The sequence below is a fragment of the Triplophysa dalaica genome, chromosome 18, assembly GCF_015846415.1.
Source record: "Triplophysa dalaica isolate WHDGS20190420 chromosome 18, ASM1584641v1, whole genome shotgun sequence".
In the NCBI taxonomy this organism is placed as follows: domain Eukaryota; kingdom Metazoa; phylum Chordata; class Actinopteri; order Cypriniformes; family Nemacheilidae; genus Triplophysa; species Triplophysa dalaica.
In genome coordinates, this window is record NC_079559.1 from 8,465,009 (window position 1) to 8,489,367 (window position 24,359).

General features: G+C 36.8%; 2 protein-coding genes across 10 annotated transcripts; one reads left to right on the plus strand and one right to left on the minus strand.

Moving 5' to 3' along the window:
* Positions 1–442: 442 nt before the first annotated feature.
* On the minus strand, positions 443–10,586 carry gpr173 (G protein-coupled receptor 173). 2 transcript variants are annotated; one of them, XM_056773350.1, is made up of 2 exons: positions 9,469–10,586; positions 443–5,062 (listed from the first exon to the last, which is right to left on the minus strand). In XM_056773350.1, the coding sequence occupies exon 2, from the start codon at positions 4,823–4,825 to the stop codon at positions 3,662–3,664; it is 1,164 nt and encodes a 387-aa protein (XP_056629328.1). In that variant the 5' UTR covers positions 4,826–5,062; positions 9,469–10,586; the 3' UTR covers positions 443–3,661. The 2 variants fall into 2 exon arrangements, with proteins under 2 accessions (XP_056629328.1, XP_056629329.1); XM_056773351.1 differs by lacking the exon at positions 9,469–10,586 and adding an exon at positions 5,932–6,062.
* Positions 5,787–22,891, plus strand: foxp3b (forkhead box P3b). Of its 8 annotated transcripts, none has more exons than XM_056773338.1 (13): positions 5,787–5,997; positions 16,324–16,363; positions 18,119–18,252; positions 18,819–18,927; positions 19,257–19,341; positions 19,428–19,532; positions 19,650–19,737; positions 19,933–20,007; positions 20,210–20,348; positions 20,892–20,968; positions 21,252–21,353; positions 21,694–21,860; positions 22,102–22,891. In XM_056773338.1, exons 3-13 carry the CDS (start codon positions 18,121–18,123, stop codon positions 22,190–22,192), a joined length of 1,170 nt encoding a protein of 389 aa, XP_056629316.1. In that variant the 5' UTR covers positions 5,787–5,997; positions 16,324–16,363; positions 18,119–18,120; the 3' UTR covers positions 22,193–22,891. The 8 variants fall into 8 exon arrangements, with proteins under 8 accessions (XP_056629316.1, XP_056629315.1, XP_056629312.1 ...); XM_056773334.1 differs by having other exon boundaries at positions 5,917–5,997; positions 16,329–16,363; XM_056773335.1 differs by having other exon boundaries at positions 5,917–5,997; positions 16,329–16,363; positions 21,694–21,821.
* Positions 22,892–24,359: the final 1,468 nt, after the last annotated feature.

Consider the following 24,359-nt stretch of genomic DNA (forward strand, 5'->3'; position numbering starts at 1 on the left):
TGGCTCTGTAAATTTGTGCTGACTCATTTGGCCCTGCAGTGCAGAGCATCAGCCGTATGTTTAAAGTAGATTAAGATCAGAAGTCAATCTATGTGGGCCAACCAAAAGTGTTTATGTTTAACTACACTGTGAAAGACGTTAGAAACATAAGGGCAAAACAAGAATGACACCAAAATAAATATTGCATGCTGAATCATTTGGTGAATCCGAAAGAGTTCTTCTCATCCGCTTCTCAAGTACAGCAGTCTCAGTATTTAGATGAACATGCATGATCATTCATAACCTTTTTAGGTATATTTTTTATGATTTTTTTCTAAGTATTAGCAAGAAAACAGTTCTTAATTTAAGTTACAACAAATCTATTCAAATTTGATGTTTTTTTTCAAGAAAAAAGGACAGTTTATAAATAAACATTATTTACAGTAAAAAATGCAACAAAAGTAAACTTTTATTGTCATGTTGGAAAAAAATCTGTTGATTTACAGATCAAGATTTCTGAATCTGAAAGCTGACTCACATTTTCTTTCTCATTTTTTTTCAGTTTTCCTTTTTCCCACCTTCATTCATCATGCATTCACAATGAAACAACTCCTGAGATGCTCAACTAAAATTTAATCCCATGTATATTTGATGGATAGATGCTGTCTATTGCACTTGTACTAGCTGTAGTAACTGTGGCTTGTCATTTCTTTTAGAAGAGAAATTAATTTAAAGAGTTATGAGGTGAGACGATGAAATCATGTTGTCATTTGGGTTCATAAATCATATACTTTAATTTGCCAATTATTTGAGATTAAATGGAATGCTGTGATGTGGTCAGACACAATAAATTATCTAAAAAGGGAAATACTACTAGGAGCAGTTCTATAAGAATGATCCGTTTATCATTAAAATGCTCCAAACTTCCCAAATTACGACATCATATTCACACTTAGCAACTGTTTGGAGCAACAATTTGACCAATTAATATTTTGATCCATAGCAAACTCCTTGTCCATTTTAAACTTAAAGTTACATTTTTAGTTGATCAACTTCAGGAGTGTTTCCTATCAAGCCTTTTACCTTTGCTTGCTCTTAATGAGCAGTTTCATCCACACACTCATACACTGCATAAACACTCACACACACATGCGTGGAAAAAGATGATGATCAAGGGTAGTAACCCCGCCCTTCACTCCACCCCCATTTGAAGTTAGTGCGTTGTCCATATAATACACATGAAATTACATAGAGGTTCACAGTTATTTTACAAAAGATAAGATGCCTGAAGCAACTAAAAATGTTCTACCAGGCATTTTTGCTTATTACAAAATCACATCCTTTTCACCCAACCCCAACACCAATCCAAGCAATTTCCTATTCACAGGTGAATACACAATAACCCAAACCTTCATTCATTATACTGCCCCCATCCCGACGACGAAGAAGAAAAAAGTCTTGAAGAAATCCTTAAGAATCCAAGAAGTTCCTTTTACTTCCATGGAAAATCAATTTAATTTAGTCTTTCTGCGTTCTGTGGTTTCTTCTTCTGTTAAATTCTGCCTCTTTAGAGAAATGAGCAGAATTGTATTTACTCCAGCGTGCCCACAATTTGCAAATCATCTGTAATGCAGCCGCAACTCGTAGGCATGTTAAGGGGAGCGAGACGTCTCCTCCGATAATCCATAAATACACAGTGTTGTGTTTTCCCCAGCATATGTTTTTTTATGATTTATCAGTGTCTATGAAGCATACAGCTTTCAAATCATTCTTGCATTGTTAAGATTAAACCTTGGTAATGGAGTAAGGCATAAAATGCAGATAACAGAAATAATTATTCCTCTTTTGCTGTTTATCATAGATGTTGTTATTCATTTCTGCTGTTACTCTTTGTTCTTGAAATGAAGGGTTTGGAAAAAAGTCTGATCATTCCAACCAATCCCGTGTCTACCCTTCAGAGCGATGCCATGTGTTTTCCCCCCTTTCACATTCACAGAAACATTACAATCTCTATGTCCTTTCCGCATTAATTCAGCATTCTGATTCAAGTTACATATGCAAGAGAAATCTTGTCACCGATCAATAACTTTTTGTGTGCAAGTTGTGTGCAAAATATTAGGGAAATGTATTTGACACAGCAACCATTTTCAGAATACAGCTCCTAATGAAATGGAATCCTTAAAAAAAATCTAAACATTCCTCTAACATCTCACTTTTTCTAATCTCAAACGCGTTCATTATTTTCAATTGCAAGAATTCCGAATTTCGAAAGGTCAACAAGAGGTCAAATTATACACAAATTATGTCAATCAGCGCAAACATTTCATCTTGTATAAGTCTGCAATACACTTTAAATACAAAGAAATACACCTACTGCAACCTGCATGTCATTGACATAAAGATCAATAAATTGATTACTTTCTAGGATACACATATGAAAATCATCACATAATAAAAATGTTTCAATTTTGTTTCAATCCAATATGCTAGCAAACTTTCATTCAAGTAATTTAAGAAGCAAAAGACTAATGTAACTTCTCCTCTACAACATTTCTGTGCAATCATTTGGAAGGATAAATAATCGGCTTATTTAACCAAATAACATCACTGATCAGTATATATACTCTTTCCTGAACACTCAAGATCTAGTTTGGTTGCAAACCTTTGTGTTAAGAGCCCACCTACAGTAAAATCCCATTTATGGGTTGGAATACCAGGAATTTATTAGGGAAAGTTATTTTGTTCAAGTCTATGAAATGTTTTTCATCAAAAATCAACAGGTAAACAGAGTTTAGAAAGAGAGACAATAAATAAATCAACAATAAATTACAGCAAAATCTCTCAGGGAAAATAAGCACCTACAAACCCGAACAGGCTTTTATACCCATAGATTTATATTATCAGTCAGCTCTCTGTGTCTCTTTAATGCCTTTGAATTAACTTGTAGATGAAATACACTTTTATTCTCAATGTTTCTCTGTTGCTTTTTTACACAAAATGTTTATCATAATTCCATATTCAGCCCGACCAATTAGCATAAATTATAGGAATTTGTCTTTTTTTTCAACCTCCATCCTCCATTCCTAGTGGCTATGCCTAGTGAGTTGTCTCTTGGCACGCATTCTTAAACATAGTTTAATCTTAAGTTTGTTTACCCTTAAAGATAAGGTAATATACATGCACATTGAATGTTTACTACAAATTATTCTGCCAAGAGTGCAGCTGTTCACAAGTCATGAATAATACCTTTGCAAATCTTTGTTTTTGTGGCACAATTGCCAAATGGCAATGTTTTTTTAGCTCAATCATAAGATACCATTTGATTTAGCCTTTACATTCCCCATAAAATATACCGGTTTGGTTTATTTCAGAACTGATAGATTTCTCATGGTTTTTAACCCCTTTAATGCACCCCAGTGAAGAACGTATGTTCCTTCAAACCTATTTGAGTTGATTTAACGTAACACATATTTGTGTAGAGCCCATTTTCCCCTTAAAATCACTAAGGTGACAGCAGATGCTTATTTCATGACATCCACTCCTCTAAAGCATCTTAAACTGAATCAAAGGCCACAACAGCTCTTCAAGTTCCTCCTGTTCCCTCCCCCTTGGTGTCCTCTCGCCAGTCATCCAGAAGAGAAAGGATGGAAAAGAAAATGACAATATGAATGAACACTCATCTTCACATAACACAGTAAGGCTCACGGGGCAGTTGAGGTGGAGTTCTACAACAAGGAGGCAGGTGGGCCAGCAGACCCTTCTTCAGGTCTTTGTTGAGGAAAAAGCAGATGATGGGGTTTACGCCGGCCTGGGCGAAACTCATCCACACAGTGGTGGACAGATACCGGTGTGGGATGGTACACGCCTTAACAAAGACTCGCCAGTAACAGGCCACGATGTACGGGGACCAAAGCACCAGAAAAAACAAGGTGATGACATAGAACATCCTGCCAAGCTGCTTCTCGGCCTTAAACTCCTCCATGCCTAGCAGGCGTCTGTTCTGGTTGTGCAAGTTCTGCCTGATGCCCAATAAAGTGGGAGGCATTGGACCGCGGCCGAACCCTGCTATCCAGTTTGCGGCTGCCTGGCCCGTTGCTCCGGGCCCGTGAAAGGTCCAGTTTTGGCTGATGGCTGGAACCATCTGGACTGGCTTCATCTTTCGGTGCTTGTATTCGAACAGCAGGAGCTTCATGTAGACCACATGAGTGGCCAGGATTAACACGGCCAGCATCAACATGAACCCTAACGTATCATTGGCCTTGAAGTAGCGATGTTCAAAGATGCATTGGTCCTCCTCACGGATAAACTTGTAGGTGCCTACGTCAAAGACGGGCGGGAAGGCCATGGCCACTGACAATGTCCAGACCATACAAACGACTGCGACACAGGTCCAGAAGGTCATTCGCTTAGAGTAGAACCGATGGTGGGCGATGGCCATGTAACGCGTGACACTAATGCAGAACAGCATGAAGGCAGCATGGAAGCAAAAAAGTACAGCCATGAAGGCCACCACCTTGCAGCTGAGCACGCTGTAAGTCCAGGCTGAACCATTTTTGATTGACACCAGTACGAATGGGAAACAGACCGCTGAGCGAATGGTGTCAGCAAGGCAGAGGTCCAGAAGAAAGTAGTAAGGAGCCTTGTGAAGGGCTCGGTCCCTTAAAACAAGCAGAGACACCACTAAGTTCCCCACCAAGCTGATACAAATGATCAACCCCAACAGGACAAGTTTAACATAGGTGGAAACAGCCGAGGAAGGTGATCCACCCATCATACCACCGGTAGTAGACACTACGGCTGCCAAGGGGTTCCCAGGCCCATCACTGCTTGCGTTTCCGTTGGCCATCCCTTTTGCTGCTCTGATCGCACGACTCCTCCTTCTCCTCCGAAACCAACTTTACCCCCGCTTCCTCCACTCCCACCTCCACCTCCGCCTCCTCCGGCTGAGCTGTCGTCCGTCCTCGTGGTTGCCTGTCGTCGTTGTCTCAGATGGAACGAGAGACGCTTGATTTGCATTGCCCCATTTTGCACGGTACGCTTTGGAACTCCCCTTCAAATTTGCCTCCTCAATTGGCCTTTACCCCTATGAATAAAGAACAGAGCGTTTGTTACCGTTTTTCTCTCACGCAAGATTGCTGATTCTAACAGGCTATAAACACAACTGACATGCGGGAAATGTATGTTTGCAAATGCCTGGGAGGAAGATTTTTAGGTCACGTAGAGTAAAGTAGCTGGATATAAAGTGATATATTGATGTTTGATAAAAGAGCTTATTCTTAACATCCCTTCAGCTTCTTTTTAAGAGCGCTGCTTTTCTTTTCACAAATAAAAAAGATGTAAAACTCTTGAAGCATTGAGGAGAACGTTTTCTGTTTATGTGAAAGAAAACATTATGCAGCAAGAAGCATGACTCCAAAGTACTGTCCTGAATGAAAATGCATTTCCGTTAACTACAAACAAGTTTTTATAGAAACGTTTTAGCTATACCGTCTAGCAGAGGTCTAAATCTCTAAATCTAAATCAAAGATTTTGCAGACATATTTACAAACCCAAAACACAATATGAATTACAATCATATTTAATTTGCTTCCAAACCTTTCCATTTTTTCATAGAGATTGATGTTATTTTCAGGTAATAGTTATATTTTTTGTGTGGTATTAAAAATTGTTACGCTACCTATTAATCATAATTATTTTACATTTATGTGTGGATCATGTAGGGGGCTCCCTCATTTTCAGTCATTGTGTCTGCTAAATTAATAAATGTAAATGTATTTGCAAAAAATTACATTTTAGACATTTCTATAATTTCACTATTAAAATGAATATTAAAAGTATTAAATCGTTCAAGCTACACAAAGCTTCAGCCAATAAACATGCCGTTAATGTTAGCCAATCAAAATACAAGGGTCAGGTAAAACAGTAAAGCAAGTTGTTGACAGTTTCGCTCACCTTCAGAATGACCGAGAAATCATTTAAAGCCAATCTCTGGACTTCTTTAAAAATAACACACAAAAGGTAAGATATTGCCAAGACCTAACCTCATGTGATGTGTGACATATATGTTAAACGATATATATGTAGAATGTCGTTTCTGTCGCGGTCATGTTAGTAGTGTATCTGTAGCATTTGCCGCTGAATCTTCGGGCATATACCTGAATGTGATTCTAATATGAATCATGTGACAATATTAAAAAAGTAATATGGCATGATAGTGATATTAGACTTGTTCGACTTGATAGGGCGCCCCAAGATCCGACAGACGGATAAGATCGAAGTACCGCGAGAGCAATTCGAAAACAAACTTTTAATGGTTTTTCGAATCGCTCTCGCGGTACTTCGATGTCATCCGCCTGTGGGATCTTGCGGCATCGTATCAAGTCGAAGAAGCCTTTAATTTCGTCCTCGCGAGCAGCTGTGCGCAAAAACAAATATATATCGGCTATATATCACTGCAGTCCGATACATAAGCAAATTATTCTTTTGAGGTTATTTTAATTAATCGCTTAGAAGCACTCGCGACTTTGCACGTTGTTCGTTTTTATTGCGAGCTACATGTATTCTGGTCAACATTACATTTACATTTAGTCATTTAGCAGACGCTTTTATCCAAAGCGACTTACAGTGCACTTATTACAGGGACAATCCCCCTGGAGCAACATGGAGTAAAGTGTCTTGCTCAAGGACACACTGGTGGTGGATGCTGGGATCGAACCAGAAACCTTTGATTTACCAGTTCAGTGGTTTAAGCCACTAGACCACCATCTCTCCAACATAAATTGTCTGCCTTGTTTCAGAACGCCCCGTAGGCATACACACAAACATGTTTGATCCCACCACCACCATTTGGAATTTTAAATCGATAAGTATATCAAATAGTGTCTCAGATGTGATAAGCAGGACCCCTGTAAGCAAGCATCTGATGTACCATGTTGAGGAACATCTTCAGTCTTCCCCAGCTGTTGCCACCATGTGCTCCATGGTATGCCAGCAACAAGTCTTTCATGGTAATTACCTTATTGTTGCTAGGCAACATTACATCACTTTTTATGCGTTAAGTATGGGCATGTGGACTGGGACATGGGACATGAAAAGCAGCAGTAATCTTTTTTTATCTTTGTTAAGGGCGTGTACAGTAGTTGCCATGCAGACACTTCTCCCCTGGTGTGTCATCGCATAGCCAACTAGCATCATCCAACTCTTTCACATGAAAGAGCATTGACCCATGAATTCAGGTGAATACCTGCACTGATGTTATATTGGCAGCATTTATAGAGCCATTTGAGCTTTGGTACAGAAATACAGATATACAAAGTGGCCTTGGTTGATGACAGTCACTTGAGCACCTTTGTCCAACAGGAGATGTGCCGACCCATTGTTTTAGAGCATAAAAAAATGATTCACTTGTGTCACAGCAATTACAGCTGCTTGTTGCTAGGTTACAGGGTCCTTCTGCCTTGTACGGTGTATGTGTTTTTTGTAAGCCTGAATTCAACACGGATTTGTCTAGATGAGGTGGGAAGGAAAGTGTCACTCATGAGAAATAGTCTGCCAGAAAGAAGATAAAAGTGAATGTTTTTGTCGTGGTGTTAGTCAAAAACTTCATTGTTGTTTTACTGCAGTATAAGCTTACTGTGACAATGTTTTGAATCTGATAACGTAAAGCTTTCCATTAGTGTGTTTTGAAACAAGTCTCTGATTTAGTTATTTGATTCGCTTGTATGTCTTGCTATTCTTAAATTGTTTGCTCTAGTAGCAACTGTTGATGTTTTTAAAGGATCTGAAGAGAGATTATTGATTGAAACAGAGAAACATAAGGTTTGAGTAAAAATAAGACAATGATGACAAGTTGGAGAAAGTATAAATAATTATTCGCAAATCATCTGGTTATAGGTCTATAGTCTAAATTAGGTATATTTTCAAAATCTTGACCACGGAAATTAAACATCCATTGGTTTTGATCATCGTGTTGTAGCCCTTGTCATACGTAAAATACCTCAACTGCATATGCATGTACTTTAAATGAACCAAAAAATATTAAAACTGTCTAAACAAATGTATTTTAATGACCTGATTTTGGAATAGGGGGTTTATTGCCATTTTTGTACTCCACAGACAAAACTTTTCAATATGTAGATTTCGTTAATTTGCATGCGGATTTCCTTTTAACTTTCCCACAGAAAATATTCATACTTTGCTCTGTGAAATAAAGCGCAGAAATGTGGCTTTTTTGGATGTTTCACAACCGCTACTGTCTTTTGTAGCAACCTACTTAAGTGAAAGTTCACCTCATTTTAGCTATTCAGCAACATAATCAAACGAGGGCGGTTAAAAGGTTTCAGTTTTTCAATGAAACGGAATTTACATTCATCCACCAAACACTTCCTTTTGGTAAGTAATGATCTACCTCAGATTTTCAGGGGACTGTTTAGAATATCATCTATTACATACATAGGCCTACTGGCCCTTTCATCTCACATACAATTTAATTTCTTTATATAATACAGTTATGCTTTGGGATTCTCCTATCAATTATTATGATTCTGTAATATACGTCTCCAAGGGCTCTTATAAATTGAATATCTCACATTAATAGATAGAAGGCCTTCGATATCGCAGGGAGGAGTCAGATGTAAAGGGGGTTGGTTGGAGGTGGAAGGCTGGATAGCAACAGCAGTGAATATCGCTACCGTAGTCTCGGTGGGAGGAGGCGACGCGGAATTCACCAACCAAACGAGCCTGAATCATTTCGACTCTCCCACACCTTTCGTTTTGATACGATAAAAAGAACGATGTGATCCCATCGATCGTGGCTAGCTTTTATAAAATGCTTTCTCCGTCTCTTAATACGCGTTGGGCTAACGGGGAACGCTGAGGTGCCACGATGATGCGCCATGCTTATATACATTAATCGTTTAGTCAAGTGGAGCTTTTAAAGTGCGCGTGCGTGGTCCGGTTTGCAGTTGATGTTTCTTCCTTCAAGCACACGAAATATTATAATTGATTGCTTAGATCTAATGACGTGACACGCACAACCACTGCTGATGCACATTATAGGCAAAAGTCGAAATGACCTGTCTGGACGCTAGCAGAGCGCATACGACGGTACCAGACAGCTTTGTTCCGTTATCTAGTCTATTTGGGTGCGATTTATAGCTTACATTTTACCATATGTAAACTACTGACGTGGTTGTTTATAATGTTGTTTTCTCGGGTAGCCTATGTGAATGCGCGCGCGCGCGCGTGTGTGCATGCGTGCTTGAACGCGCGCGTTTGCATGAGGGACAATAAAACAACAAGTGCATAAAACAGGGCTGCATTACACTTCAGTACATAGGATGCGTCATGCCGAGAGACATGAATGCTTTTTTTTCTTCTTTCAAAAATGCTCTATTTGACATTACCTCATTCCTTAAATTAAGTAAAATCATTTTTTACCAAGATAGACATTAAGGGATAGGAGTGTCATCAATGTGACAAAGCTCTTACCTATAGTTCTCGGTCATCCTCCAGACAATGAATCTTGTGTCGACGGTAGGCCTTAATGGGAGCTTGTTGCAATTATAAAAAATAAATAATAAAAACAAAATATAAACACGGACAAAAATACGTGGTAGTGTTCTTTAACCCGACGTAACCGGTCAAAGGAATCGCTCAAGAGTCCAAATTGTAATCCAATAGGAATCTCGACGTCCTTTACAAACAACAGAATGAAAAAATAATGAATTAATTAATACAAGGAATGGTCACGTCTGGAAAAAAAGAAACAAGACCTGTTTCAATGTCTTTTGTCGCAAGGTTTAAAACTTATTATGCAAGAGCTGGAATATTACATAAATACAGGTTTTAAAAAACAAAAAATATCGTTTCCTCTTTTTTCGTGTGCATGTCATGTCTTCGGGTTTTCCATAAAGCTAGGCCAAGCCTTAGCAGTATATTCCCATCACACTGTGACTAAATCAAATGCAGTTCAACAGCAGAATTACTATTCTCTATTTTATCTTGTTTCGTTGAATGTAATCCTGAGGCGAAGCATCGATATCATTATCTTGTGCACAAATGTATATTTGTAAATAACGATTGGCATCCGCTACACGACAAGACCCTTCTTCCCAGTCTTCATTTTCTTGCTGAAATCTCGACTGAAGCCAAAGACATTTTCTCCCACGCCACGTCGATACAAATATTCTTCGACGGGAATAAATCCGATTTCTCAGGCATCATCGCTTGGTATATCCATTGGCGTCAACCTTGTCCTCTCACACTGTAATCATTCTATGCGTAGACATGTCCACAGTACATGCAGGCGCCCTATATATTTAAAATGCATAAGCCTTGTACGGTCTGTGATGGATCACACATGGCAGTCAGACCCGATTCTTTGCTCGGGAATTCGCCATGACCGTCAGTATCCCGGTGCCATCGCTGAATTAAGAATGCTAACGAAAAATGAACAAAATGAAATGGGTTCCTCCGCGGTGGTGAATGGGAGATAGCGGCGCCCGTCTATGCGCTCTGCCTCGGTTGTCCCTGGATCGGGTCATTCCGGAAACGTCTCGGGATTTTCCGGCAGCGCTATTGATCCCGTTCTGCCCACCACAGTAATGTGCACTCAAGTATATTAACGAAATTACACAAGACAACAACATACATTTATATGGCTTGGGAAATGTAAAGGTGGTCATGATACAATATAATATATAAATATTCATGGTGTAACGTGAAGACTGGCTAATTTAACTTTAGTTGAAGATATGTTTCGGGCTCTGTGGCACGTTTTTGTTTTATTGAAGCGTGTTGCAAGCCAGGTCACTCAGTAGGCCCTTGGTGTGTAGACGTTTAATCTATCTGTAACTTGCTGGTAAAAAGATGTTTGGTCTCTGTGTGGTACAGCGCTGTGTGCCCTCATGCCTGGCCAAACAGCTGGCCGAACCGCTGGAAGTCACAGAAACAGATGGCCTTACCTACAAAGGAGAAATCAGAACTAACAGAGACATTGAATCTTAAACTACTTATTGGTGTAGTGTCAGTTGGTGTAGAGTAATCACAATTTATTTTGAATGGTTAATTTTATATTATTTCCATGTTGTGAACTTAACAAACCACTTTATAGTATTACCTCAAATTGGAAGATACCTTTGCAAAAGTAAAGGTAATGTGTGTACAGATGCGCCCTCTATTGGACAGAATGAAACAGGTTCAAGTGCCTTTCCACACTGTTTAGTCAAACGGAAAATATTGATTTAAGTATATTAATAAAATAGCTTTAGTATAATATTAAACATTTTATGGCCTATATGTTAAGATATATTTGAACTAAATGGCTAAATGGATACAATTAGTTTTAAGTGTATTTTTTATTATTATAATATTGTAAAAAATGACTTAATTTGTCACCAAAATAATTAGATCAATATTTTGATGAGCAATATTTTATTGCAACAACACTTTTGTTATAGAATTGACATTTTGTCAAATGATTTATTTCTGAATTTTATTGTTTTGATAATACCACACATACACTCTTAAAAATAAAGGTGCTTTATGATGCCATAGAATAACTTTTTTTTCTAAATGGTTCCATAAAGATCCTTTAACATCCGAAAACCTTTCTATTTCACAAAAGGTACTCTATGACATAAAGGTTCTTCAGATTATAAATAGGTAAGAAAGTGATGGTTCTTCAAAGAATCCTTGACTGAATGGTTCTTTGTGGAACAAAAAAAATGGTTATTCTTTGCCATCGCTGTGAAGAACCTTTTAAGCACCTTTATTTGTCTGTAATACACAATCTATGGATTGCCCTTTCTTCTTAGTTGAATTCCTTTAGCTTGATGTATGTCTAAATGGCCAGAGCAGGGATAGTGGAGTTTGTTTGCGTGTGCTTCATAGTCTACGTACAGGTTGTTTCAGCGACAACAACATGTGGCCCAAACGTAACTTCAGAAGACCTCCGCAAAGACACAATAACTGCTGAGTAGTTTTATTTAATTTAATACAATTAACACAAACATAATGTGTTCGAATATTGTTTTGTACAATATTGAAATATATATTTTTTTAATAAAAATATTATTAATAGCTACTATCCAGAAGTATAACAAACAGCTTGCAGTTCCAACTTGCTTTTAATGAAGTGCAGCATCAAAAGTCAATTCCGCACAGCCTTCCAGGGTCACTACTTTACAGGGTACTACCATTGAGTCTGTCACTCGGTATTAATATCTTGAAATTTTAATTGACAACTCTCTTTCTTTTACTCCCATGTTCAACAGTTGGTGAAAAGGCTGAAAGTGATGTTGGGTTTTTATTTTAGAATTAAATCATGTTTTTCTTTTGCTACGTTGATGCGATGTACATTCATGCATCTTCTCCGTGTTTAGATGCTTCTGACACTGTTTAACACGGCGTGCTGAGGTTTGTACAAATTGTAGGGAACTCACACATTGCTGTGTGGTCTACGCTAGAGTTGGTTGGCCTGCTTTGTCCGTACGTAGATTAAAACATTGGTATCTATTTGTATATAAATCCATCCTAGGTCAGCTCACTTCTTATTTGCAGAACTGTAAAAAGCAAGAAGGAGGGTACAAACTTCGATCGGAGTAATTATTTTTATTGTCTGTTGCAAGAGTGCGAACTGAAATGAAAAAGTCTTTTAAATTTGCTGCTCCCACTGCCTGGAACAACTTGCAAAACAAGTTGAAACTTAGAGAGCTGGTCACGTTAGATGTTTTTAAAACGATGTTTGATAAAAGGGAATGCAATTTGCTTATTTTATTTTAATGATTCATCTTGCGATAAGTGAGAATTTGCCTTTCCTCTCAGACGGCGGTTTGACACTGGTTCAGGTGAAAATGTTTATCCGTGCAGATTTGATGGCATGTTACCGTGTGACTGACGGACTTTTAGAGGAAATCAGAAAGTGTGACATTTGCCGACCACAAAAATAAGAATTCTCATCAAGGAACGTCATCAAATGCTGTAGTGAGGACAGTCCCATTTATGCAAATATCGATGTGTTGTGATTTTAGTTGCCCTGTTAGTTTTATGCTTTCGTTACGTTATTTAAAGGATACATCTGTTTAGTTATTAGGGAATAGACCGGTTAAAACAGCATTATTTTGCCTCAATTCTAATATATAGAACTATAACCTGTAAAGCGAGCGAGGAACGAGAGTCTCAAAAACTGCAGCCTTGTTGATGATGTTGTTAAATGTCTCGGGTGTTTGGGTTTAAGGTCATGGTTTCGAAAACCCAGTTTAATCTTGACTCGGTTTCAAAAACTTATTAACGGGCAAACAACAACATGTTAGATTTTGGTTAAGCACTCTGGGTGATACTACTGTCACGTGAGAATATTTGGTCATGTTTTACCTTAAAATGTCTGAAGCACATCTTAGAATCAGCCATTGACACCCACAAACAGAAATAATCAGCTGAATCTCAGTTGTAGACACCTACTATAAGAAATACTGACTCATTTACTACTTAAAACATATATTTGACTCACACACATTTGTGTGAAGAAGATTAATATCTGTGTAACAAGAAACAAGATGCATGCTAAGAAAATTACAAACTTAAAAAACAGCAGATCTGCAGATGAAGAATATTGTCACTTTGGAGGTTTAGTCATTGATTTTATTTGACGAAGACATTTTAGTTAATCCTCCCTACAGCTCCAGGAATCAAGCTTTATCTCTCTTTCATTAGCACATAATACTATTTTTTTATATGTAGTTTGTATCAGACACACAACCAACGGACCGTTTTAATGATGTAACTAGAAAGGTTATTTATTATGTGTTATTTAAATCAGACGAGTTTTGGTACATTTTATTTGCAGTTTTTTAATGCAATCGTATAGTTTTGTTTGGGCCATTTAAGGTCATTTTCATTTATGGATCATTTTTTACTTTCTATTAACATATGAAACTAGACATAAATTTAATGTTAGGCACAGGCTTTTAATTTAGTATTTTGTATCAATTTAAATACTCAGCTATTCAATACGTGTGAAAAAACAAACACACAAAAGGCAGCACACCATCTCACTATTTTGTCCTTCTAAACACACATCAGAGACATTACGCATTCTTAGCCTTTGATGTCAAAACATTGAGCAGTATTGCTGTAAATCAGTAGATGTTTTGGGTATGTTTGTTTATGGTCTGCTATGACAAAATAGATTGAATGAGAGCACAAGCTCAGGCAGATTCCACAAGATATGAAAAACCTGATGATCCATCCCGTCATGCCAAAATTATCCCCTATAATGCATTTTTAAAAACATGCTTATACTTACATTTTATTTTATACTCAAATTTTTTTAAGTTGTTTCAACTCATGGGACAGATATGGGTTAGGTTCGTATAATCCACATTTATTTTTATTTCTTTACTTAAATGTAAAACGTAGTGTTGCTCTATATCGATTTTGCACAATAAAAGGATTGTTCATTGATATATGCAGAGCCTATGTATGTCAAATGTGACATGTCTGTAAAAATGTTATATCCAATTTGAGAGATAGGGAGTATAAGAATTGCCCATAATGTTTAAGTCACATTGTTCTAGTTTGCTTCTTTAACAGGATTTCAGTCTTTGACATTGCCTTAGTCAGTTTTAAAGATATTAATATGTTTGTATCTGATAAAAATATATATTAGATTATATTTTTAATACTTGATATTATTAAAACTATATACATTATGCATTACATGTACTCTACATTATGTAAAACGAGTTTACGTAGAAAACAGTAAATCACAGAAAAATGTCTGGGTTTTCACAAGGGTCACATATAATGTTAAACAGCAGATAGAAGTGATATAAAAGTGGAGTTAGCTCCAAAATCATCCAAGCTATTTTTGGACCTCACCTGCACACAGGCACCAGCATGCAACATGTCGGAGCACAGCACTCTGGCTTTCATAGAAAATGTCATAAAACGTATTGCTCTTATACCCATCATTGTACATTGTTGTTGATTTCTCCAGTACTCATATTTGCACACAAAAATACTGTAAATGAACTTTAAATTGAAAATGCATAGAAGATTTGTATCAGAAATTGTAAATGTGTCATACTGTTTAGGTTAGCAATGGCATGCGGACCTATAGGTTTTATTTGTTACTTACCATACTGAGCTGATATCAAATTAGCGACCATCAAAAGTTATGCATTTTATATAATAATCATGCAGTATAAACTGAAAGTGGTTTACAAATTTGACTGTGTTGCAATCTGTCGTGCATTGGAATGTGTGCGTTGTTTATGGAACATCATAACCTTTGTGATGACAGAGTATTTTCTGAGTATAAGTGCTGGATATTGAGTACTTGCAGTGACACATTGTCTGAGTGTGGGAGAGGTGGCATCTACAGGTGAGTACATTGACCTTTCTGCTAAAATGTGAGAAAACAAATACTTTCTATATAATAATCAAAATAATAAATAATCTGATTTGTTGAGGTTTTCAGTTATTGCTCATATTTCTGGAGTGGTTTTGATACACTTTACTTTACTTTGCTTCTGCTGGCTAGATGATGGATCACCTCTGGTGCGGAAATAACAATATATTACTCTTTTTCTGTATTCGATTCCAATTTGAGGGAGAGGTTAAAACACATTTGATTTTTGATTTTTTTCATTCTATGTTTGTTCTGATTGACCATAGTTTGATGGTCAATTTATGAAAAATAAAATAAAAACGGTATTTGTCTAATAAAAAAGGTCAAATGTAATTAAATGAGAAGCAGAAAAAGAGGCATCATAAAATGGCGTAATGATAGAAAAAAAAATGTGTTTAGAAAAGTTTTTTTAATCCCATCATAATTTGACAAAGTGGGTTTAATATATTCTACCAAATGTGACAAATGTTGCGCCAAAAAATCCAGTTACTAAAATAGCTAAAGTATAACAATGGCCTATGATTTGCTTCTGCTACAAAAAGATACATAAACAAATAGTTAGTTTACATAACTAATTAACATAAAATACATGCAATTTCCATAAAAATCTATTTACATTAACATAATTTTGACCATAATTACTGTGATTTAAATATTGTCCCTTTGTAACACTGCCCAAAATAGTTTACGGAAGCAAAATGAATTGTCTAGCTTTAGCTGGAACAACAAAACTTGGCTTTCCTGCACTTGTGATCAGCCCCTGCAGACTGGTGTGTTTGATTGTCTTTATCATTTATGCACACATGATCTATCAGCTTTTCCATGACTGAAAGAAACTAAAGTGCTTTGATGACATATTTTATCTCTGGCTTGGGTTTTACAGACAGTCATATTATCTTAAAAAGATTATTTCACTCTCGTTTTTTAACCAGAACAGCACAGGAAGAAAACGGCTGACTACAAAGACGCAAGGTAAAGAACCCTTGTAAATATTTACATGCTTGTCTGTGAAGCGTGTTTGATTTAATATATGCTTGTCAGTTTCCTAATACTCCCAAAGCCTTACATGAACATTAGACTGCTTTGTATTATAAAAATTGTTAATGAGTTTCAATATCCAGATCATCACATTTACAAGTTGATTATGATAATACATCGTTTCATGTTTATGAATGCAAGAGTGAATTGTAAACGTGATGTACAATATAGATTTTTAAATTTCAAAAGAATCTCACATCATAAAACTGATCAACGGATCAGCTATTTTATCTGCTTTGCGTGTCAGATTCTATCTTTCCTCATATATTGTTATACCATATAGATCGAAAATTTTTATAATATGCAATACGCAGATAACGTTTAGTGAAAGGCTTTTGTTTACTGCATGCCTGCCCTATATAGTGACCTCAAACTCTGGAAATTTGAGAGTGGGAGGATAAAAGAGATAAAGTTATGGTCACTATGAATCATTTTGCTATTTCTCATAAAACGTTTCACATTTTGTCTTTAAATCTTAGCGATTTTTAGAATGTTCCATTTTTCAGCTTGTTTCATGTGGTCGAGATATCGATTATATGTAGTTTCACTTAGATTTTGTCATTATATCCTATGACTTTCAATCATGTGTAAAGAGGAAAATCTCAAGCAACTAATGTAGTGAGTAATATTCCATTACTGTGTGGTTTGAACCCGAAATCAAAATGAAATATGAAGTGACATACTGCAAATTTTCTGGAAAAGCAAATGACTAAGAATTATTATTTTTTATTTGTTTGTTTTGAATCAAATAAATTGAGATTTTTCATACACAATTTTGATTGTTTCCTAGCATTCGATACTTTTTATATTTATGTGAATACCAAGGCATTAAAAGCATTTATTGTTATAGATGCTCCGATCTCATCTCAGGCTCAATAGAACTGTAAACCACATTCTATCGCGTATCTTATATCCCATATCCTGTTCCTGGGTTGCTTTTTTCGTGCATGTTTTTGCAAAATGCAAAGTGTGTGTGTGCGGTTTCCTGAGAGGTGGGAGAGGTTTGTGTCTTGTTTAGATAGACAGATGTCACGCACCTTTTGAGCATTTCTGAGGCAAAAAAGTTTAGGCTTAGAAAAGGTTTTTTGTCAGAAGTTATAATGATTTTGTTATAATGATTCAAGAGAATGCACATCCTGATAAAAATCAATATTGTCAAGTTTGAATGCACTATAACAACTGTGTGTTGGTTGGAATAAACGCATTTGCCAGATGTGTAAAGATAATCAGTCTTATAACGTGGGTGAAACAGAAACACGTTTCCATCCACACATACCTGAATACAATTTTATATTATTCACACTTTTTCCTTTTTAAGATAGCGAAACTGCATTGTACGACGTATGGGTCGTATGCCTATGGTGCATGGTTGTCGAGGAAAACAGCACAAAACCTGTCAACGTTGGCATTTGGTTGCTTCTACCTAGTCAGAGATCAATTGACTTTGTGCTTAGATTAGACACCCAACAGTGGTAAGAAACAAAAGCTGTAAATTGTGTTTTCCTCTCTATCTTTGCTCTCTCGGATAGTTAGAGGAACCATTATTTTCATATTATTTTTAGCATACTATTAACAGTGTTAGAACAGACCAGTGTCTCATTTTGGGGTTTATGTTCATCAGTTGGGAATGACTGGGAAATACTGTGAAATGACTGAACACAAACAGAATTGTGGAATTCTGTGCTTCAGGGATGCCTCAGTCTGAGCAAGAGAGTGGGAGAGAATATGAACATCAGCCAACTTTGAAAGAAGAACGTGATGCATCTCCTCCTCTCTTAAACAAATGTTCTTCACTCCCATGTGAGGGTCATTGTTCTTCTGAGGTACAGTTAATGAATTCACTTTATTTGGCATAAATTATTGAGCATGTCCTGTATAAGAATACACTTCTGTTTGCATGTAATGGTTTGTTTTAGGACCCAGATTAAAAAATTTGAGTAAATACAACAGTAAACAAATATATTTAAAATAAAACACTGAAAAATATTTACAGCGCTTACAACAAACTGTATTTGCTCAACAAAAAGCAAAGCTGTTAACATTTTATTTATTGTTATTCAATTTAACAAAGTGCATAAACAACTTTACCATTAAACAAACTTTAACAAACTGGGTTAAATATTGTTTTGTGTTGCATTGTATTAACCAGCCAAAATTGGGTCAAAACACTGTAAAGTTTGATGGAGCGTGACACCCATTTGAGAACCACTAGTATCATTCCGCAAGATCGTATTTCTCTTTCAAACAGCTCATCTTTAAACATGCTCTATAACACCAGGTATAAGCCACTGAGATTTTAACGCTGAGCTGAAAGGAGCTCTCAGATAATGGATAGACATTGTGGAGAGTGTGCTGACACAATTCTGTGTGTGTTTGTGTGGTTGCCCAGGGAGCTGGTGATGAAGAACGGATGCAGTTTTTGCAGCTTGTGTTTCAGAATTCTCGAGTCGGTCAGATCAGACCGTCGGTTCTCCGCTCTACAGCTTTCCTGCTTCAGGGTTTGTGCTCCAATGAATTATTCAAACCTACATTTTTTCCATTACTTTGCTTTATATTCTATAAATTTGCATGCTCTGACGAGCAACAATGGTATCAACCTGAAGTGTCTGCAGATCTTTTTTTTCAAACTCTCCAATAGGCTGATTTATTATATAGCATTTATAATTAAAATAAAGATTTTTTTTAATCTCATTGTGGATCGTACGTTTATACAGTTCTTAACCAAACCTTTGTGATAATTTTACAATTGTTTCCCAGAAAATGTCTCATAGTTGTAACCTTCGATAAGGATTATCTCGCTAAGTTCTCAAAAATGTTCGTTTTTTAGCAAATGAGAGCAACCCAACAGCAATGAGCAGAAGAAAAGACATGAGTCACAGTGCACAGATTTCCATCCAAGCTGTTTCATCCAGGTGAGAATCTCTGTACTGCTGCAGAAACATCACACAAACATATTTTACATCACAACAAGCTAAAACCTCTACGGGATTTCCCTCAGCCCCGTCCAAACCAAGATGGAGAGTTCTAGCTCTCTTTTTGTAAACGGACAATGCCGTTGGCCTGGCTGTGATGAAGTCTTTGCAGGGTATTCTCTATTTCTTAGGTAAATTTGTATGTTCTTCAATGTAAGACAAGGCCAATAAATATGCAAACACCCAATCATCAATCCTTCTTCTCATTGTAAAGTATATATATTTAATGACTCTTTAAACTTGTCTAGACACCTAAACGAAGACCACAACCCAGGGGAAAGAACCATAGCTCAGTGGCGAGTTCAGCAAGACCTGGTGCGTCACATGGAGAATCAGGTACCGACAGGAGACGTCACTGATCCAGTTTAACACAAAAAAGTGCACATATGTCACTGTCTGAACATCGTCGCACATCAATAGTCATTATAAGAAAGTGGTTTATGGTTTCAATAGTTTTGAATCATCAATTTAAAACTCATACTTCAGAAACTCACAGGTTCTTGTGTGCTTATCCTAAACTTGATCTTTCAGCTCATTCAGGAGAAGCAGAGACTACACGCCATGCAGCTCCACCTTCGGCTGTTTGAGTACATCTCAACACACACCGTGAGCCTCTTCTGAATACATTTTTATAACGCATGGTAGAATTTTCGTGGGTGCATTCACTAAAATAGGTTCTCACACAGGCTATTTCCTTTCTGTGATTTCGTTAGACGTGGGTTAAACTGAGAGCGATGCGAATTGTGACATTAAAACCCTAAATGTGATTGATTTCTTATCAGTGTATAACGTGTGTGTTCTCTTTCAGGAAGGAACTTCAGGTTTGTGGACGCCGTTGGCTCCTAATTTCCCCCCATTGGGCGAGCCAGATGGCAAGACAGAGAAAGCTAATGAAGCACCAGTACGACAGGAACACTGGCATATACCCCCACCACACCTGCTGCCAGGTAAAACCTGCTAAAAATCCAATACGCACCCCCACACAGTGCTCCTAAACACACACACTGAAAATGACACATTTATTGAACATGACCACTTCAATTAAAAATGATCTAAAGTGAGACCTACAAATAAACTGAATTGTTAAATCATATGCATGAGTAAAAGTTACACTATTTTCATATTGAGGCACACACCATTTCTACTTGATGATTTTCTCTTGTTGTTGTTGTCCAGACAGTCGAAAGTTGGAGTTACTGTTACAGTTGAAGTTGTAAAACAGGCATGCCTGTAGACCACAATGGCTGCTCAATCTGGTCTAAAAATAGTTCATGTGGTCTCAGCTATTGCTCTTGCTCATAAGCTCTGTTTTGACATCTTGATTTTGCATGTGCAGGTATTACGCAAGTAGTTCATTGAAAATGACTGACTAGTTGTGACACACAGCTCATTTTACACTCAGGCATGTGCTACAAACCAAAAATAACTGTTTGTGGTCAATTTCCAAAAATTGTTGTGTATTGAACTGATTCCACTCTGTTGCTTTGCAGATTTTGTTAGCAGTGTCGAATACTACAAATATGCCAATGTACGACCTCCATATACGTACGCTTTCCTTATCAGATGGGTTAGTGGATCGTGTCTGCCCTTATGTGCCATTTATAATTCATTTTCATTTAAATACATTTTAAAATGTGGTAGAACTCCAATGATCTATCGAGAATGTTTTTGCTGTGTACTATTTAGCAATAATTCCTATTGTATATATTCCTATATTATAATTCACATATTTATCTGACTATTAGTGTAATTCTGTAGCCTGTCTGTGGCTTTAGTCAATTTCAATGTGCCATTTAAACACATTAAAATGTAATATTTTAACCTTTATTGTTTATCAATAATTCCTGCAGTCAATACTGGAAGCCCCAGAAAAAGAGCGGACGCTCAATGAGATATACAACTGGTTCACCCGAATGTTCTTTTTCTTCCGTTATAACGTCCCAACATGGAAGGTACTGAATATGCAGTTTAGTAAGGCTAAGTGTAATAACAGCATTGAAATCCATTTTTACTTCTATTTATTTTTGTGTTCAACTTCAAAGTTTACTTGTCTTTTTAATGACATATTAAGTGATTGTTTAAAACAAAACAAGTTCTAATATTGAGCATGTTTAGATATAAAAAGTTCAAAGAAACTGGTTTACAATCATGAAGCTTTTGGATATTCAATTTTTGTCCACTTGAGGGCAGTATTGATTCGACCGTGTCATGCTGAATATTAAAACGCTGCTTTTTCACAAAATCCTATATCTACATAAAACGATCTTTTCTGTTTTGTAACCATTTTCCTAGAATGCTGTGCGACACAATCTCAGTCTTCATAAATGCTTTGTGAGGATGGACGGAAGAAAGGGGGCAGTTTGGACAGTAGATGAGAAAGAGTTTCAGAAGAGGAAAGGGCAGAAAATCAACAGGTCATCGTATGTTCTTCTTTCATCTTTAAATCAAGAACACATGAAGTGAGATTCAAGATTCACAATAGTTTTAAGCAAAATACAAAACATATTGATTCCCTGTTTTGAAAAAGCCTACCTGAGAATCTTTATTTTGCTGCATCCATTGGAATAAGAACAGGAGAACATTTTTATATGATTTGTTTCTCCGGTCTTTTTATTACTTTTAATTTAATATTTCAAATGTAGGCCAGAAGACCTTCTAGAACAAAGTTAAATTTAATGAATGAAGTCTCGTGTTTTGCAGGGATTACCCTTTGAAATGGCTGACACCCTTCCCTCATTCTCCATCCCATGATCCCTCAGATTTATCAATGACAGCTGCAGATTCTCAGTGAAGTTTGCAAGTTAAATTGTTATCGTCTTTTTACAGGTGAAGAGTCGTTACGTTGGCATTGAAGTATTTAGAGTAAAGATAGTAATGTTTATATTTGTTTTTTAAACCAAACTGTTCTTGTCAATCTATTTGTAAGTCTGTCCTTAAAAATATGTTGTTCATTTATTTTCTTACCAATTTCTAAACAATTATTACAGTGTAATAATTTATGGAGACATTTTGTTTTTCATAGACAGTCATGTAAATAATATTTTTTTACATAAACGCCATTTATTCAAATGTTTAAAAAGGAAATATAGTATTGTGGCATTGATTTACCAGAAGAGGGCATCTGTGTGTGTATCATTGAATGTTCTTGTGTGAGAATATATTTTGGGTGTGGTAATTCAGCAACAGTGCAGTCGAGGACAAAAAAATCATCCTCGAGTGAGAAGACAAAGACATTTATTTTTTCATGTTGACATTTGATGAGTTTCACATCATACGGATGATGCTTATACAGCAGTAACTAAGTGACTCACTTGAAATCCCACAATATCATTATCTTTTAGATCTTTTCAGCTTTTTGTTTTTTCTCAGATGTTAAAATGGACTCTTTGTTTTCACTTTAGATTTGTTTTCAGCTTTTTAATCCATCACTCGTACACCTACACAGTCACACACACATCCGTGACTGCGCTGCAGTTGAGAGGTAGAGAATAAATAAATCCGCTGCATGTGCTCCCCTGTGTGCTTCTCTGCTTTGTCTTCCAGCTTGATGGGAACGCATACATCCCTCATGATCCTTCAGCCTGTGCTTTTGTGTCCTCTGCTGCCCCAGGCTTTTGTTCGGCTTCACATATCAATGTCACTATGCCCACAATGGCAGTGATTTTGGCATTGCATCCTAAAGGAAAACAAGTATTGGTTTGCCACCTCCTTAAATAATAATCTTTTGAGTTTAAAGAACAAATTTACCTAAAATGTCGAACCATGTAGGTCTTTGTAAGTCTCTTCAGAATCAGTTAAAAGCATTAGTACATTCGAACAGAACAAATTTGAGAACTACGGCAACTGTGAGCTATTATATTGATTTCAGCCCTTGTTTTGTTTTGTTCTTGTCCACATAAGAGACATAAAGTTTCCGTTTACTCTCCAATAATTCTCATTGATGTCTTGGAGAATTAATTGAGAATTTAAAAGGTGTCTTTTGTGATTTTTCTCTTATAGGAGATAAGAATGTTGTTTGTCAGGATTGTTTAAAATAATGTTCCTCTTATTTTATTACTGTATTTTCCAAGCTGCTGTTGCAGGACTCCTCTCGGCTGCTGAGAATTGTTTTGGTTCAACGTTGTCACAAAACATCTCGACACACACCCAACAGTCTTGCTGTTTTATTGTTTCCGTGGCTTTGAGCCCGCAGATATATCCTAAAGAATAGGCGGTTGACAGCCTCGGGGTAGAGCTCATAGCTGGACCCTAATTACACTCGGAGCATTTTCTTCAGACAACACAACTCATTATATTGTCTTCTGGACAGCCTCAAAGATTCTGACTGCTGCCTCTCTATGTGTCAGGTGCTTATTATCTGTTCTTCCTCCCCTGTTGACTTTCTGCACCAAACAGGTGTCTCAGCTCCTGTATCCAGTGTTATATGACTGCTGAGTTTTCATTACCTGAACCTTCCATGCAGCGGAAATAAATGTCCTTCAGGGACTTTCTCTGGTGTTTTACTGCCACTAAATCATTGCGCATTAGTGGACAGTGTAGATTTTTATTTCGTTTTCTCTCTTACTCCATAGGTGTGTGTCAGATTTTTTTTTCAAAAACATAATTTTAAATGTTTGAAATACAAAATGTTTCTGTTTCAAATCTTTGCCTTGAAAAAACAGACCTCAAATATAATTTGCATTAAGATTTATAAAAATCTCTGCATTGTCTCTCCCTGACAATTTTCTATTTAGGAGACATGCAAACGTTTAAAACTGAGCCAGCGGGCTGGTATGTTTGACAGGCTGGAACAGAGATAAGAAACGGCAAAAATGACAGCCCTTCAACATGCCACATCACAGAAATAAGCAGTAAATCACCAAGCACCCGTACCACCTCACACAAGCAGCTGCACAATAAAATATAATTGTTTGTGTTTGCAGGATGTTTCTTTTTAATTCATTGCAATGCATGTCAAC